The 12,640-nt window shown below is 35.2% G+C and overlaps 1 protein-coding gene across 1 annotated transcript in view; it reads left to right on the top strand.

The window, feature by feature from the left end:
* The window catches only part of itpr1b (inositol 1,4,5-trisphosphate receptor, type 1b), a 129,828-nt gene that overhangs the window by 28,676 nt on the left and 88,512 nt on the right, over positions 1-12,640 (top strand). The window contains exons 11-18 of the mRNA XM_081356951.1: positions 803-847; positions 969-998; positions 3,079-3,233; positions 8,780-8,879; positions 9,479-9,639; positions 9,800-9,941; positions 10,277-10,435; positions 12,291-12,463. Of these exons, the coding sequence (XP_081213077.1) occupies positions 803-847; positions 969-998; positions 3,079-3,233; positions 8,780-8,879; positions 9,479-9,639; positions 9,800-9,941; positions 10,277-10,435; positions 12,291-12,463 (965 nt within the window). The remainder of the gene's footprint in view (positions 1-802; positions 848-968; positions 999-3,078; positions 3,234-8,779; positions 8,880-9,478; positions 9,640-9,799; positions 9,942-10,276; positions 10,436-12,290; positions 12,464-12,640) is intronic.

Here is a 12,640-nt window from a genome sequence, read left to right as displayed (position 1 = left end):
TACTCTTTTTACATCAGCAGCCCTTTTTACTTAAAAAAATTGACAGGATATGCAACAATAAATCTCTTTATATGACAGATTTGCATTTAAAGGGTTAGTTCACCCTAATGAAAATTCTGTCAGTAATTACTCACCCTCATGTTGTTCCAACCCCGTAAGACTTTCGTTCACCTTCGGAAAACAAATTAAAATTTGATGATATATTATTTATATACTATTATAGTATTTTTGATTTCTTAATTTTAATATTTTGTTTTTGTTATGTGCTTATGTCATTTTTATTATAAATATATTTAAAAATATTGCTATTACTAATTTATTTAGTTTCACTTTTAGTTCAGTTTTTTTCAGTTAGTAGTTTTACTGCTTCAAAAAAATGAAAATAAGAATGAAAATGAAAATAAGAAATGTTGCTTTAGCAACTAACTGAGTTTTTCCATTTAATATTTAAGCTTTATTTTATTTTGTCTTTATTTAAATGAGCAAACTTGTTTTTAATTGTTTAGTTCATGATAATAACCCTGTTACTAAGATTTTTTTGGTTTGTATACCAACAGTTGGACCAGGAATGTGCGTTATGTAAAATCTTTAAATCTAAGCTTTGAAGAAAGGAAAATCTTGTTTGTCAAGTTCCGAAACATATCTTGCTAACCAAGTAAACCCGTTCAAAGATCAGGACTTTCTTTATTAAGTTATTAAGTATGCTTAATAAATCAATTCATATCCTGATCATTTATCTGTCAAATAGAATGATCTGATTTCTCATTTTGATGATTTTTTGATGATTTTTATCTGTTCACAGGTTAATCCTGACTATGTGGAAGAGTCACAGGAATCACGTTCATCTGTAAGTGGTTTTAACTCTGTTAAATAGTTGTCATTCTTGTGTTCTGTGTGTTTGCATATGGTGTGCTGGAAGCTTAACTAAACTGTTGGCTGTTTTTTTTATTTTTGATTTCCTGCTTCAGGTGGCGGATTTTTCACCTTTTAACTTCCAGGTACTATCAGTTATTCAAGATGCTTTTAACTGGAATGATGTGTAGCACCTGATGATAAGTAGACCTGCTCATTTACCAAGCTTATACCTTCGTCTTCATGTCAAATGCCAAATCAAAGAATGCCCCTGTCCCACTCCCTGCCTCTTTAGTTCTGTTTCCCATAATCCTCTTTGCATAGCTGTTGTGAATTGTCTGCGTTTGTTAACTTTGTTTGATTTTGTTGCTCATTATATCTTTAAAATGTGGGTATGTACAAGACCTATCAACAGGATTTGTGGGCAAAATGCAGTTAAAGTCAGTGTTATTTTAAAATTATATATATAATGTAATATTTATTTATTTATTTTTATTTGTATGTTTCTAATTTTAGTTTAAGTTTTAGTAATTGTGTTATGTGCTTTCGTTATTTTGAATAGTTTTTTTGTGATATTTCTAAGTTTTAATGAATTTATTTTTGTTTTAGTTTTACCAATGTTGTTTTTTAGTTAGTTGCCCTGGCAACATTTCTAATTTTCATTTCATTATGCATCTAATATTTATATATATATTTTTTTTCAGCTTTATTTCTATTACTGAAAATGTTTTTAAAGTTAGCAATAACCACACTGGTTGCAATGAAAGCAATGGGGGAAACACATTAAATGTTAAAAGACAGAATTGTTACGTTTGTTTCAAAAGTATAGCTACATTTTAAATTAGTAATTAAAAATTTAAAATGTCTACCAACCTTTTCTGTGCAAAATTATATCAAGTATTATACCTCTCATGATCATATAAAACAAACTTTTGCATGGATACAGAAAGGAGAAGGTTGACATGCAGAGAAAAATCCAAAACACAGGAATTGCATTGGTGATGAATGACTTTTTTATTCACCTAGCACAGTAGACCCACCACAAACATTACAACTTTGACAGCCTTTGAGCTCAAATAATTCATATTTTGAAGGGGAAAAAATTATGTAAATGCTTTAAAAAAATACAAGCATCACATTTCTGTTTTAAACCCTTGAATTGCACTACAGAGTTTTATAATAAGCAAATCAGGGACAGGTAAAATATTTTTTTATATATATATATATATATATTTAATTTTTTTCTTCAGTTAAATCATTAAATCTCCAGTAAATGAATCTCGATTTAAAAATCTTTCGAAAACTGCACTGGGAAACAAAACTAAAATCCTGAGGAAGAACATCACATTTATTGAAGTGTGATTTGAAGATACAGTAAAAGTTATGTCTATATTCTAGTTGTTAAAAACAGAGTGAATCAAGCTACTTTTTTGTAAAAAATGAATTAAAAAGTAAAGGATATGTGTAGGAAGTTGTATTTTCAAACTCTGAAGTGCTGCTAATACATCTAATTGTGTTTCTCCCTAGACGTTTCATGTAGCGAACATATTGACAAATTGTATTCCCTTCGATATATTTCATCAATTTTCTTTACTTATTCTTAAAAAGGTCTTGGAAATGTCTTTCCTTCATAAAACTTGCAGAAACCCCAGAAAAGATCATTTATTTTTAAATTGATTTTATTTGACAGTTGGTGTTCAATAATTTATAGCGTCTTCTTTAACCAACCACATGGTGGCGCTATAGGTACGGGTAAACTAGCTTGAGCAGTGTGAACACAGCACCTGTAGGTGGCAGTATAACACCATGGCTTGATATATAGCATCAGTCCCTCCTGTTGCTTGTGTGCATGCACTTAATAAGTTAATCATTATGTTTAGCGAAAACGGACCCTTAGGTCAAGTTTATAAAATCTAAATGAGTTTCTTTGAAGGTAACTAAGAATCAACAACAGTTACCTTTATTATTGACTACTAAATACTTGTTTTGAAGGAACCCACATGTGACTGATCAAGAGATTTCACATTCTTCTTCATGTTATTGTAACTGTACGTGCATGAGGGCTTTGAGAAATTTCAGGTCACATGCAGAGTTGTCACGAATCAAAAATTTATTTTTTGTTGGCTAATGGCATCACTTAAGAGCAGTTTTTATCTCAGTCACATAATCAATAAACAGTCCAAGGTGATTTGTCTCTATGGTTACAATGTCTCCTCTCTCCACTAGCTGGACTCGGAACATGATGCCCTGCGAGCACGTCTGCGCACACCCAACGAGAAGGTCATGTACAGCCTCGTGTCCGTCCCCGATGGCAATGACATCTCCTCCATATTTGAGCTGGATCCGACCACCCTCAGAGGAGGAGACTCCCTCGTACCCAGGTACAGTACACTCAACCAAAGTCTAACTGGATACCAATAAAGTCAGGGTAAAACCTTGTACAGGTTTAAATGTTACAGTTCAAAACTATTGGTCATTAACTGATATAATGATAGAAAAACCCTCTTGAACAGCTTTAAGAGATTGTTCACCCAAGAATGAAAATTCGATCGCCATTTATGTATCCTCAAGTTCCAAACCTGTATGAGTTTCTTTGTTCTGCACAACACAAGATATTTTGAATAATATGGGTAACAAAACAGTTTATGGGCCCCATTGACTTCCATAGTATGGAAAAAAAATACTATGGAAGTCAATGGGGACCATCAATTACCAACATTCTTCAAAATTCCTTCTTTTATGTTCAGCACTAGAAAGAAATTCATACAGGTTTTAAACATGTTGAGGGTGAGTAAATGATGACCGAATTTTCATTTTTGGGTGATCTATCTCTTTAAATCTACATTTTAACCATAGGTTTACAGACAAATAGAAATGACCTGTTGCTTAAAGAAAATGATGGTAGTTTTAAGTCCATTATAATTACTCTAGTTGACTATTGACTGTTTTTCATGACAGTTAAGCATATTTTACCTCCAAATTCTCACCATTATGCAAAAATAGTGTTCTTTTTTAGTAAATAATGATGTATTATTTAGAAATTATATTATATTGGTTTTGATTTGATTGATTTAAATTCACAGTTTAATGTGTAATGTACAGGCCTAAAAGTTATTGAGAATAATTAGAATTGTGAAAAAAACTTACACTATAACAGGGGAAATGAATTACAATAATTGAACAATGCAAAAAATAAGTGTCTTTTTTATGCAAAATGTAATGCCATTTTTAGGAGGAAGGATGACCTGTAAATGTTCCTGTTTCTGATGCATTCACACCACACACGCTAGATTCATTTCTCTTATATTTCGCTCTTATTCTGTTGCCAGAAAAAGTTCTGAGGAGTGGAATAAGATCTGACTCAAGATTTTACCATTGGCAGACAGTGGCTCTTTGTTATGTTGTTTTCAGGCCAGCAGGATATTTAAATTAAGTCGAAAACAACTCTAAATGAACATAAAGAGTGTATATGATGCATATGGCTATGGATATAGTAAGTCACGGGAAAGATGTAGTTTTCTCCCTGGTTCTGAAAGTCGATCTCATCTCATGATGTCATGCATCTCTTGATTATTTTTAACTATAAGGTCTGTTGTCTCAATGAATCATGCGTGACAGAACAGGAGAGAGATGGAAAACTGCACACATTAGATCACATGTGTACTCACACACCCATCAGACCCTTTGTCCATACCATAAAACCCAAATGCTTCCAGGATGGAGAGTGCACGTGTGTGTGTGTGTGTGTGTGTGTGTGTGTGTGTGTGTGTGTGTGTGTGTGTGTGTGTGTGTGTGTGTGTGTGTGTTGTGTGTGTGTGTGTGTGTGTGTGTGTGTGTGTGTGTGTGTTTTGCCTCATCCAAATACCTGCAAATTCTGACTCTTCTTTCTGAAAATAGCCAGGAAAGTCCCGACAGGGTGCGGAGGCAGGAAACCAGGGTGACCGTGCACTTTGCCAGCGTGATATCTTTCCATGTTGTTGAAACATGTTGTTAAAACATAAGCCAGATGTTGCGTAACCACCCACCCCCATATTCCCTTATTTATATGAGCAATCACTTGGAAAGTGTTTTCATAAAGAAAACTGCTCAGAAGCAGAACATAATAGGGGGAATTCTGTTTAATGAGTGAATCATATGAGAACATAATATGCATATATATATATATATATATATATATATATATATATATATATATATACACACACACATATATATATATATGTGTATATATATGTGTGTGTGTTTTTATGTATAGACATGACCTGGACATGAGCACGCACACACACACACACACACACACACACACACACACACACACACACACACACACACACACACACACACACACACACACACACATACACACACACACACACACACACATATATATATATATATATATATATATATATATGCATGTATATGTATATCAGAATGATGGATGTGTGTTTGTGCTTCTTGAGTCAATAGCTGCTTCTTTGTATATTGAGCCTACAGGCCTTGAACATATCCATCGATTATACAGCCCTCTCAATCACATGCTTTAAATGGATTTCATGCAACACTAAACTGCTGACAGGAACGGCCAAATGTGTAATAAGCTGAACTGTGGCAGTATCTAATATGTCTGAGTGCTGTGAGTGTGTGCGAGAGAGATCATCTTTAAGTTTTATCTTAGGAAAAGAGGATTTTCAAAGTCATGACTTTAAGTGTGGCCTGAAAATTACCTCGTTCTCACACACCAGCGGCCCCTCTCAGAACATAATAGATGTGATTAATTAGTCTAAGGGAGCACAGAGGGCACCCGCACACACACACACATAAACACAAAGGTAAGCCTGTTAGTCACATAGGCGTTTATGCAACCGTTCCAGGAATACAGCCGTGTCTGATGTCCACTTGTAGCCCATCTAAAACGTGTGTATGTGTGTGACAGAGTATCAAAAATATCATGTCACCTGTTTTTTTCAGGCAGGATCACGATCCACAATTTTATCACAGTTTTTTCTTTTTCGTTTTGGTTTTTAATATTAGAATAGCCAAACTAATTTTCCTATTTTAAAAATGCAGCGATACAGGGTAACAACATATAAAAGAAAAAAGAATGACAGATCATTTAGGCCGTAAATCTTATTTCACTTTATTTTATTTTATTCTTTTACTGACAACTTTTACAATCTCCCTTCAAAAATGGTGATATCACACACCCCTATGACGGAGTGTGTTTGTGTGAACTGTTAGGTCCAGTTTTACTTCCTGGTGTGTATAATAGAACTATGAACTCTGACTCTTTGGTCACGTTCAAGCCTCAGTTGAACGAGGCCCAAATCAGATCCTTCACACGTGACAGAACTAAATCATAATTTTACTCATTTATATTTATGTTTTTGAGTGCAAAAATAGGTTTTGGAATGAAAGAAAAAATAAAAACAAATTCCTTTTAGAAATGGAAATAGATTTTTAATGATAGTGATTCTCCCTTATACATAGATGCACTAAGATGTTCTTAGTAATCTCTTATAGTCACTCAGGCTGCATTTATTTGATGCAGTAAAACAGTAATATTGTGAATTATATATTTACTTTACTATTTCAATATATTTGAAAATGTAATTTATTATTGTGATGGCAAATCTGTATTTTCAGCATCATTACTCCAGTCTTCAGTGTCACATGATACTTCAGAAATTATTCTAATATGCTGATTTGATGCTCAAGAAACATTTCTTATTAGCAATGTTGAAAACAGTTCTGCTGCTTAATATTTTGGTTTTTCAGGATTCCTTAAAGAATAGAAACTTCTAAAGAAAAGCATTTATTTGAAATGGAAATCTTTTATAGCATAATAAATGGCTTTGTTATCACTTTTGATAAATTGAATGCAACTTTGCTGAATAAGAGTTTTCATTTAAAAAAAAAAAAAGAAAAAGAAAAAAAGTACCCCAACCATTAGAGTTGACAACATATTTTAAAGTTTACTCTCTTATTTACACACACATGCACATAAATGATGCCAAATGTTTCTAGTATTTCTTACCGTCACTAATGTTCTGTTTTTAGTAAAAACGTTTTCCTCCTCAACCTCAAAAAAATTCATGCAATTTGACACCAAACTCCTCTGCACATTATCCTCACTAGCATTCTTTTTATTTTATTTTGTACTTTTGATTATGCCTGGATGCTTTACACATGCGGCTCACTTTAGAAGTATCGCCTGTTCAGACCAGTGTCAAAAAAAGCCATGTTTAAAAATATCAGATCAACATAAAAAAAGATTTGGCACCAGTGTGAACATTTTTGCTTGCAGTGTGAACATTGCCAAAGTGTGAGAGAGTAATGTGAACGGGTGCATGCTTGTGGCGATGGAGTAAAACAAGAGTGAATTAACTATCCGGCCTGACAGGTACTGAATGTCATCGTAGGGGTGTGTGTGTGTTTAAACACTAAGAACAATAGAGGCTTTGATAGCCAGCAGGTTTGTGTGTTTGTGTGTGTAACTGCTGTAGCTACCCCGCAGGCACTGTTGGAGTCAACGGCATGAACTCAGGGAAGGTTCAGGTTTGGATTGCGCAATATAACCACAACTTAAGTCTGCAAATGCACGAGTCTTAAAGCTAATTACTTCAACTTTTTATGTCAGAAGCACTTGAACATATATGATGCAGTTCGACACAAAATAGCTCAATTAGATCTGACTTAATAAACGTCATGTTCCATACATTACACTCCATACATTTTAACCCAACTTTGGGTCTAAAATGAACAAACCCAAGCAATGGGTTGAAAATGTCATTAAAATATTTAACCCAACAGCTGGGTTTGTCTATATTTGACCCAAATTTGGGTCATTTTTTAGAGTGTAGAGTTGCAGTGTCTGTACATGGGTCAGTGAGTTTCTTTGACATCCTCAATAGAGCCAGTGTCTGGCCTTAGACAGTTAAATCCTCTTATATCTGACGCAATTCGGCAATCGTTACAAATCACTGTACTACATAGATCTAATAAACTTCGGTACGACATTTACGTATAGACTGTATGATGATGACACCTACTGAATTGTAGGCTACAGTGTAAGTTAGCATAGAAGAATAAAATGTCATCAGCATGTGCTACTGGTAAACAAATAGAGCAAGATGAATCGCACTTTGGCAATTGTGGTTTTTATGTGCGCTGAAAAAGAGGAGGAAGCGAAAGAGGAGAATATGAGCGCAGTCATGGCTAGTTTGCAAATTGAGCTTGAGGCAAGTAGTTTTTAAGTTTTAGCGCCATGTCGCGTTGATCAGTAAGCTATTTCGGGTTGCGTTTTTACTGGCTAGTCAGTGGGTTAAGGGCGTAGCAGCAAACACACTGAGAGATGATCGTGTTATATTTCTGACACTGATCTTTACACACTGTCCGTGTATGAACCTCTTTCACTACGACGTATGACCACCGTGTAGATGCCACGACCACAGAAATCACCACGATTGGGCATCTTTCATCTGGGACAGCCCAAAATTGTACAATGTGTACCGGGCATTAAATGTAGGATTCAACACCACATGAGTTTAGGGGGGTCACAGTGACTTGAAAGTTTTCTCAAATATATGTCCTGAACCTAACCTAGTGACTTTTAAAGGTGTTCACATGACTTGAACAAGGGTTAAGGGGGGTTATCGATTACCTTTATGAATAAATAAATAAATATAGATGTATAAATATTAAATTAAATTTAAAGTATGTTATTAATTATTATTATTATTATTAAAAAGCTATTCTGTAAATGGCTGTTTTGTTCAAGAGGAGGAAATGAGCCCAGGAAAGCCCATTAGCTTTATTTGACCAGCAGTGTTTCATAATATGCATGTTAATCACCAGTCTTAACTTTGATTTTTTTTTTTGTAAGCAGATAATATATTTTGATATCTATGTGTATTATTGCCCTCAGGAACTCGTATGTGAGACTGAGGCACTTGTGCACCAATACATGGGTCCACAGCACCAACAACCCCATCGACAAAGAGGAGGAGAAGCCAGTTATGTTACGGGTGGGTGTTGAACAAATAATCAGTTGTGTGAATTATTGTTCACGGCAAAAGTTTAGCGACAGTTTTGTGATCGTCGAACATGACTAAATGAATTTAAGGCACATATTTTCATTGCGCAACATTGTTTTTCTCTACCATAAGCAAGTCTCTTTTGAACCACTAATTGAATGTGTGTGCGCCACTGAAACCAGCAACAGATAAAGCAGCAAACAATCATCTAAATCAGACTGTTCTTTGCTGTTTGGAGATCAGTATCACACTGATGGGTGTGATAATTATTATTTTTTTTTTTTAAGTAAGCACATTACATGTTGTCATTTCGAGAAAACCAATGGGGAAAAAATGAAAATAAAAATAATTATAGGTGACGATACTATATTCAAACACAGTGCTGAAACCGTTTACTTTAAATATGGTCTAAAAAAATTTACAGAGAAAAACTTCTCGTTTGGAAGTTTGAGTCAGGAAAATATGTAATTTTGCAATGCAAAATGTGTAGGATCTCTGTAAAAAACTGCGTTATAATAGATGCCATCTTCAACATAACATTGCTCATGATATTAGTGTTGCACTCAATTACGGTTTGTTTTCCCTTTCAGATTGGCACATCACCTGTCAAAGAAGATAAAGAGGCCTTCGCCATTGTGCCAGTCCCTCCAGCTGAGGTGAGGGACCTAGACTTTGCCAACGATGCCAGTAAAGTGTTGGCATCCATCGCTGGCAAACTGGAGAAGGGCACGATCACCCAGAATGAAAGAAGGTACAACCTCGGTTAAAACTTCGTTGTTTCAGTGTAGCAATTGATTACGGTGTATAAGAATACAATATTTTCAACAGATTTTGTCCTTGAATAGCCACTGATAAGAATTTAAGCTGATATTATAATTACCATGATATTCTTTTCTCTCTGCATTCTGTAGGTTTGTCACTAAGCTTCTAGAGGACCTTGTGTTTTTTGTGGTGGACATTCCCAACAATGGACAGGATGTGTTGGAGATCATGGTCAATAAACCCAACCGTGAACGGCAGAAACTCATGAGAGAGCAGAATATCTTGAAACAAGTAAGATTTTCTTCAATACCTCACATTTCACCTCTAAGAGTGCTTAAAAGACATGTCCTTCACCTCAAAATGTACATTTTTAGGTTTAGAATAACATTAGAAGGAGAAAATAATGTCAGATTTTTAATCTAAATATCCCACAGAAACTGGTTATGATGGATTTTAGAACATCTTCAATCATCTTAATTTAAATGTCAAGGCTCAGAAAAGTATTTTGCAAACTTAAACCTCTTAACTTTTTGGTCAGGCTGGTTGTTTCCTGAGAGTGTGTTTAGACGCTATAGATACATCAGAAGTAGGATTCATTCCAGTCTCCATTCTCCCTCCATCTATAGATCTTCAAGCTTCTTCAGGCCCCGTTCACAGACAGTGGAGATGGTCCCATGTTGCGTCTGGAGGAGCTGGGTGACCAGAGACATGCCCCCTTCAGGCACATCTGCAGACTGTGCTATCGTGTGCTTCGACATTCACAGCAGGACTACAGGAAGAACCAGGTGGGTCTGCAGGAACACCAGCCAAAGTGGAAGTTCAACCTTAGACCTCATAGACCTCTTAAAGGGATACTCCACTTTTGCACTTTTGGGAGTACTTCGACTGGCGCAGTAAAAAGTCACGCCTGATCCTCTTCCTCTCACTTCTGTCAATAGTGGGAAGAGGATCAGGCGTGACTTTTTACTGCGCCAGTCGAAGTACTCCCAAAAGTGCTATTCCGCCATACATTATAGTTATCCTTTTTAACCCGCTTTAGAAAAGCGCCACGTTTTATTTTGTGTCACCATACTTGGTCGTGTAACTGTTTTTAAATAGGGAAAACGCTGATGTGTTTGGTCACTTCTAAATTCATTGCTGTTAGATACCATTGAATATACTGGGCTAAGCTAAGTACTATCAGAGTGCCACCGATTAAGTGCACGCACTGAGATGAGAGAGGTATGTATCAACTCGTCTTAGTTAAGGGAATAACATAGTTTAATATGAAAAAAAAAACGGTGGAGTAAAATTGTGCATTTTTATTATTGTTTATATATTGTCTATATAAATCTATGTATTTATATGCATAAGCAACACATATATATACATATATATATATATATATATATATATATATATATATAGAAAGTCCTAGGGCTTCTTACAAACATGCAGAATTTTTCAGACTTCCCATTGCGGCGTTCTCTCTGTATTTACGATTGCTTTTAGCCGCTGCTTACAACGCGCTGGTTGCTAACTCACTTCCGTTGAACATTTACTCTTTGAATTCTTGTACCCGGGAACAATAAAAAGTTGACATCATTATGAGTGAAAGTTTCCTAAGAAGTATTTCCTTCTAAAGCAAGACTGTATTTGACTGGTAAGTATCCATAGCAGAATGGGAGTGGCCTTGGATGGCAACATGCCCAGTGCATTATGGGTGTTGAAGCTTTTCTACCTATTTGGCAAAAGGGAAGACAGAAGCCTTCTTCTCAGTTTTCATTTGTCAGGTAGCACCAATTTAAATATACATAAAACTTTTTTTTTTTTTTTTTACTGTCTTTTGTAGGCAGCCAAGTTTTATTGAAAGTCTATTTTGCCAGCAGTGAAGTACGCCTTTAAATTTGGCTTGCCTTCTTTTTGATTTGATCAGATATATTTATGAACTTCAAGATGTTATCTGTTTCTGCAGGCATGATTGTGACTTCCTGTGGTTCACACCTATCTAATGAATGCTTTTTAAGCTCTTGAAACATTTCTAGAAACTATATGTGTAATGCCCCCTTACCTTAAACTTTTAACTTAAACTTGTAATATTTCATTTTCAATGGTAATGCCATAACCAATGCGATTAATTAAAACTATTTAATGTATTTAGTTTTATTTAACATTGTTTATTTATTCTATTTGGCAGCTGAAGTTCCCATGTTCACCCACAAGTTCACTCTCAAAAAAAAAAAGAAGAAAAGAAGAAGAAAAAGTCCTTTGCTGTATTTCTCAAATATATCCAGATGTTTTACTTTAGAAAGGGATTGAATGCACTGACATTTTTAACCCAATTTTTTTTTTTTTTATAATGAGTTTTATGATTTTAGTTTCAGTTAATAAGTTATCTCTGATTGACAGCTCAAATATTTTGTCATTTAGCTGACACTTTTAATCAAAGCAAACAGTACATGTTCCCAATAACAATCCTTGTGGGACTTTAACCTATAGACTATATCGTCCCCTCAAAGTTTTTATGGATTCATCCCTCATCCTCATGTGAATGTGTATTGAAAGTAAAACCGACTCCAAAAGGGAATGGGTGACAGGTCTGGTGTATGGTGTATGAAAGAACAGAATGAGTCACTTTGTCCCCTTGTGCCCTCTGTCTAGGAATACATCGCCAAGCAGTTCCGCTTCATGCAGAAACAGATCGGCTACGACGTGTTGGCTGAGGATACGATAACGGCCCTCCTCCACAACAACCGCAAACTCTTGGAGAAGCACATCACGGCGGCAGAAATTGACACATTTGTCAGCCTTGTGAGGAAAAATCGTGAACCAAGGTGGGAGAGAATGTGCTGCAAAGACAAAAGAGCTTTTCTATCTAAAAATTTGAGAGCAGCACTTTTTTGTTCTAGTATACCATACAAGTAACCAGATAGATGGATTGAATCTGGTATGTTTCAATGGGTAACACTGTATTTCTATGGTCCACTTTAGACATTCTACTAACTATAAGA

The sequence above is a fragment of the Scardinius erythrophthalmus genome, assembly GCF_964197995.2.
Source record: "Scardinius erythrophthalmus genome assembly, chromosome: 25".
NCBI lineage: Eukaryota > Metazoa > Chordata > Actinopteri > Cypriniformes > Leuciscidae > Scardinius > Scardinius erythrophthalmus.
This window is presented reverse-complemented; position numbering and strand designations above follow the sequence as displayed.